Below are 6,298 nucleotides of genomic sequence, written 5' to 3' on the forward strand. Positions count from 1 at the left end.
CAGGGCCAATGGATTACTCAACTCCATAGGTCCCCATCCCCCTCCTTGTGAATGGTGTTCCCTGGCACTAGGCAATCTTGTGGGCCTGCTCCTTCCTGACCCACTCTTCCCCCATCAAGTGCCATGTTAGCAATTTCCACCCTTCCCCAGCTGGACCATCAATGGGCATTTCTCTTCACCCTGTACACACAGCGCGCAATATCACCACCACCACCCTGCCCCCCAAAGGCCGGCTCCCTTACACGTTCTCCTCCCCACAACGGAACCCACCTATCTAAATGTCTCTAGAAAGGTCTTTAGACTTTTCTCTTTCATAAAATGTTAGTAAACCCCCAAGCAAAATTCTCCTACCATAGACATCAGCTATAACCAACTGTTCTGAGTAAATGACTAGACAAGTGACTAGTTATTTCAAAGAAAAATTTACTAGGAGAAAAAGAACCACAGAAACATTCTTTAAAATGAACACAGAACATTCACTACACATCACTCCTCACTTTTGAATTACACTCACTTAGAATAAAGAAAATATCACCACAACTGGGGAAAATGCCTCCTTTGAGGACCTGGAACTTCTAGCATGTCCACAATCCTGCCACCTAGAACCCATGCTGCTAGGGTCCCAGCACCCTCACTGCCGTGGTATTCCTCACCTTCCCTTTCTACTTAAAGAGGAGCCACTAGGTAGTCATCAAGTAGATATAAAGTAAATGTTTAATTGAAAACAAATTTGCTTCACAGATTTTTTAGAAAAAAGAATATGGTGATTGTAGTTATTTCCACAGAGCCATTCTAAAGCTGTTCTGTCAGTGGGTATACCTGGATTTTCCTTTTCAGATTCCAGGGCAGGTCACTGGAAATGGGAATATTCAGGTCAGCATTTTGCACAGGCATTCTGGACAGCATGCCACTAGCTTATCTTAAGAACTTAGAGTGATAAAGCCTCCACTTCTGTTTGAAAGTACTATCATCACTTTCAGAAATATTCTGAGGAGGAAAGGCCAGCTACTTACTAGTACCATTACCATCAACAACTTCACATATGTTTCAAAACTGGTTATAAGGATTTTTCTCTGAAAGAACAGTAGTGTGTGACAAAACGTTTGAGTAAAGAGCCAGTAATATAAAAGACCAAACACCAAGGATTCAATTAAACTCAAACTCTACTGAGTGCCTACAATGACATATTTGCGGCAATGTAAATAAGAAAACAAAATTAGTGCAGAGAAAGTCCTATTCTAGTTCTGTAGCTGCCAGTACCTTGCTCTGTAACTTTAAGCAAGTTTACTAACCTTTCTAGATTTCCATTTACCTACTGCTTTTTGATCTGTTTTCAGCCTCAAAACATTCTGATTGACTGAAATCTTACGGGGAAACCCAATAGAACAGAATACCAAGGTACCTTCTGCAGAGTGAAGCATGGTTGCGGGGGGGGGCAGTGAAGTGGAAGGAAGACAGCGAGATGAGGGGGCATACTCCAGAAATGACCCCTGAGAGGGCTCCGCATAGCCCAGTTTGAAAAACTATCATGCCAGATATTCTAAGGTTCTTTGAGGGTCTTCTTCCTGCTTCTTCCTTAACTGGAGAAAGAATTAAATGCATTCAATATAGTAAATGCTATGACTTGAGTCTTGTTCAGAATCAAAATTACAGGTCACACACCAACCCACTTTAGGCAAACACTGCAGAATCCAAACGCTTCATCAACCAACAAGAGCTAAAAGCTATAACCAAACCCTGCGGTCTTGATATGGTGGAAGCAATCTACTACTAAAATAAGGAAAGCAAGTTTTTCCAACACACTGTCTCCTAGACTGACCAGCAGAGATTAGGGCAAAAATGAGAAGTCCTACACTATGCAGTGATCCTTGATCAGTCATCATATATCTGGTCTGGATCTCCAGGCCTCAGTGACAGAATTATTTCCAGTCCCCCGGTCCTGAGGCTGAGCCCTCCAGCAGAGCAGGGAGAACAGGAACATGGATTATGCTTCCCAGCACTATGCAACCTAAGCTTCCACGATGCAATTCAGCCTGAAACCCACCAACACAGCACGGGTCAAAGGACACTCCTGAGCAAGGACAAGCCATCGGGAAGTCAGGAGTCGTCAATATGATGCCTACTTTTTCGTGTAATCAGGTTGGTATCAGGGCGCTGGCCATAGATGGCTTACTTTGCTACAAGGGCTAATTACCACCTCAAGATTCCTTTACTGAGCTTCCCTATTCTGATGTATGGTATTTAAATAGTTTCATTTGCACACATCTTAAAGAAGAGGATTTGGCATTTCCCCCCTCCCATTTTCTCCTTTCTACATATCACAACTTCAAAGAATTAGAGTTTGAGCCACTTCCACTAAATTAATATGTTAAGTTCTTATTTGTAATCATTCACTAATCATTCACCTAGAAAAACAGATACAAGAACTAGTAAAACTAGATTTTAATTGAAAGACACTAACTCAATAAAACACCCTGGTCCATTGTGCAGAGAGCTTCAGAACACTGTTCCAACATTTAGGGAGAATTGATCCTGGTTCACTGGTATCAACATCTGTAAATAGACACAAAGAGGTAACTGTAAGTTATCAAGAGCTGGGGAAATAGGAGTCACCACATAATTACCATTGTTTCAATCTCAGTTATCACATCTTCATCTTAAAACAACTGGCGGCCAGTGTACAATTAACTGTCCTTACTGCAAAGATATCAAAAGCGTAGCAAAATCAGACTAATTTTAAGTCATCTAATGCAATGCATAACACTCACAACTCCAAAAGTAAGTGGCATCAACTCTTCTTTCAGAAGAGTTTGTCCAAAAGCCCTGGGAGTTTAAGAAACAAATCCACTAGTACCCTAGATTAAAAGACCAGTTCAGGGGACTTCCCTGGTGGCGCAGTGGTTAAGATGCTGCGCTCCCAATGCAGGGGGCCCGGGTTCAATTCCCTGATCAGGGAACTAGATCTCACATGCGTGCGACAACTAAGAGCTCACATGCTGCAACGAAGGAGCCCGCGTGCCACAACAAAGGAGCCCACCTGGTGCAACCAAATAAATAGATGAATATTTTTTAAATTAAATAAATAAATAAAAGGCCAGTTCAGCTCTGAGAATCTAAATTCATTTAGATTTGCGGATTCTTTCCCCAAACACAATTAGTGGCCAACGTAGGAGTCGATGGCTTCTCCCTGTATTCAAGTCCCCTCCTGCCCATCCGCCCCCTTTCACAAATTAGAAAAGAGCCACCAGTCTCCAAACTGGCTGATGAAATTTCAGCCTACAGGATACTTTCATACTCGAGTTATAACAACTATTAAAATGAAGATGAACAGTGGATAGCTTAATAACAGCATTTAAAATCCAGCATTAGGATACAGAGGCCAAAATTCTTCAACCTAGGCCAAAACCATATATATGTTATATATATATTTTTTCAATTCTCAGTTTCTTAGAGTTACTCTGCATTATAAAGGGTGGAGTCTATTGTTTGCCTGGTCCTAGCTGTTCACTTGCTTGCTAACTAAAAGACTTCCTATTTGCATTCAAGTTGGGATTCAGTAAGTCAGTACAGGCTCAACTCCATCCCCTTCATTACCCCAGGACTGCCCAGGAAACTACTCAAGTTATTTTTGATAATCCATCTACCCATGCTAGTAAATTACTAGAACCTAAAATAGGTGACAAGTCCAAAATTTCTGATTCATTTTTCCCAAACACTAAAAGGTTTTCCTTAGCATTTCTGATACTAACTTTACTACAAATAGCCTCAGCAATATTTAAGTCTCTCAACTGCCTGGCTCAAAGGGCCAATTCACTCAAAGAACACACTAGTCACTGTTGTGGTGTTCAAAAGAAGAAAACAGCATATTCTTTCTGTTGGCCCACTGTGTCATGGCTCAAGAGGGCCAAGTCAAAAAGGAGTCCCGAATGGGCCTCTCAAGTGGACAATCTGGTCAAGGTGAGGCTGAAAAGCAGCTGACTACTGGAGATGAATGGCCCCAACAGAAGGCAAAAGTAGGCTACATCACTTGGTTACATGCCAGCCCAAAGATGTCAACAGAGTGGGATTATGCCCACAATGGTCATTTATCTAATGTAATCCACTGAGTGTGGATTACATTGGATAAATGTAAACTTTTAGCACCAACCTACACCTCAGCTGAGTGTTGTTAGTCATCAGGTGGATCAGACAAGAGTGGAAATATTGCAACATAAAACCCACCTCCCTACAAAAAATAACTTCAAACTTAGATCCTAATGGTCATCTTTGTAGACCAACAGGGGCATATTATTATCACTTGCCCAACCTTCAGCCCTAAATTCACAGCTGGAAGCAAAGGAGGATTCATATACTAGAACACATTTGGGGTACTCATTATGCAATTTTTAAAAGTGTATAAGGCAAAATCCTGTAAGGAAAAAGGCAATCTCTCAGTTGAACATCCCACTGAATTCTTAACACATGGCTTGAGATTCATCTGCCAGAAAAGACCCAGATGACCATTGCCTCCTCCTCTCCCACTCTCAGCAGGGTGACTTTTTTTTCCTATAACAGTCCAAGAGTACCCTCAAAGTAGCGTGTGGTGAGACTCTAGGAAAGGCAACAGAATTAAAAAGGAACATGATTTTCTATTTCCTTCTCCTTCTTCCTCTTATTTTGCCTACCTATTCTGAGCCTGGCCTCCACCTCTCTGACCTAGACTCTTCTCACTCTCCTCTTTGCTCACTAGACTCTGCTATTACTGCCTCCCTTACTCCCCAACCTCCTCCACCTCCCCTTTCTCCCTACTCCCTGGAACTTGCCAAACTCACTAGCCCAGTTTCTGCACTAGCTAGTCCCTAAACCTGGAAGGCTCCTCCCATATCTTTGCATGGCTGGCTCCTTTTTATTTAAAGCTCAGCTTACGTGTCACCTCCTCAGAAAGGTCTAGACTGTATCCCAGTCAGACACTTTCTATCACAACACTCTTATTTTCTTCAGCACTTATCGAAGTCCGATTTGCTTATTTATCTGTCCCCACCCCACACTCCGAGGTAAGCTCCATGAGAGCGTGGACCTTACTGCTATGTTCACCTTTGTATGCCCACTGACCAAAATACTGGCTAGCAATTAGTAGCCGGTCAATAAATGTTTGTTAAATGAATGAATGAATTTTGGACTTTTTATTCAATGATTCCAAATCAGTTAAGGTGAGAACAGTAGTCATTTTTTTCTTTTGTTGCATTTCTGTGAAATATCTAAACATGCTGTTACTTGTACAATCAAAGCATTAAATATTCTGTTTTATCAGGCTTGAAAGCCCTGATGAGTAGGATGGAACCCGTTGTGATAATTCTTCTAGCAATATGCACATAAACTCAGTTACAGAGGAACAGGATTTACGGACACTTTCTATTCAAAGGATCCCTAAAATTTGGGCACCGTCTCTTAAAGTTCTTTAGAAAACACAGTGCCAGACTCAACAGAGGATTTCCAAAGAAAATATCAACACCAAACTAGGAATCATTACACTTCACTCTGAAATCCCTACAACAGGCTAAAGTAGCACTACTTTTTTTTATTTCCTTAAACCAACAGAACATCAACAAAGAGACCTTCTTTTCCAATCATTCTTTGCTTTCGTCAAATAATTTTTTTTTTCTCAAATAATTTTTTCACAGCCGTTACTGGTTTGTATTCTTCCTTAAAACAAAACTAAGCAAATCACATTGTCTCATTTAAGACCACCTATACACAAAGAATAAGCTTAATAAATAAGATGGGAATCAGCACAAGCCAAATGTGTCACTGAAGACTTGTGTGCCAGACACGCAAATGGAGAAAAAGATAAAAGAGCTATTGTCCAGTTGGAGAAACAAAAAAGTAATATGGGGTTTTCTGTTCTCCGAAGTGCATCATGAAGTGTGGGTGGAGAGAAACACAGAAATCCAGAATTAGCCTAACATCAAATCACTTTGGAAAGAGTTGACAACATTTAAATTCCTCACACACAAAGTATTTAGAGCAAGAGACCTTGATTCCTAGGCCATGATGCCATTTAGGAATCCTTGCAAGGGCTTTGGAATTCCAGTATTCATAGGAGAAAACGCTCATCTTAATCGGGAACGACCAGGCATTGAGAGGCACTCCCAAAGACACACAGCTTGTAACTGAAGTATTACAAAGCTTGCAGTTAAGATCTGGGATGGAGGTGGAACACCAAATTCAAAAGAGGTAACCAAGATACCAAGTGCAATAAAGAAAAAACAAACAAACAACAACAACAACAAAACCCACCACGATTACCACCTAGCCACGA

General features: G+C 41.1%; 2 protein-coding genes across 9 annotated transcripts in view; one reads left to right on the plus strand and one right to left on the minus strand.

The window, feature by feature from the left end:
* The window catches only part of REXO5 (RNA exonuclease 5), an 80,877-nt gene extending 79,478 nt beyond the window's left edge, over nt 1-1,399 (plus strand). For all 8 annotated transcript variants that reach the window (XM_059897954.1, XM_059897951.1, XM_059897955.1 and 5 more), the window contains one exon: nt 1,338-1,399. Coding sequence is in view for 7 of the 8 variants with exons in the window: in XM_059897951.1 (XP_059753934.1) it covers nt 1,338-1,353 (16 nt within the window). In the remaining variant the exon portion in view is untranslated. The remainder of the gene's footprint in view (nt 1-1,337) is intronic.
* The window catches only part of DNAH3 (dynein axonemal heavy chain 3), a 276,368-nt gene that overhangs the window by 23,487 nt on the left and 246,583 nt on the right, over nt 1-6,298 (minus strand). The window lies entirely within an intron of this gene.

This window comes from Balaenoptera ricei, chromosome 15 (assembly GCF_028023285.1).
Source record: "Balaenoptera ricei isolate mBalRic1 chromosome 15, mBalRic1.hap2, whole genome shotgun sequence".
NCBI classification, from domain to species: domain Eukaryota; kingdom Metazoa; phylum Chordata; class Mammalia; order Artiodactyla; family Balaenopteridae; genus Balaenoptera; species Balaenoptera ricei.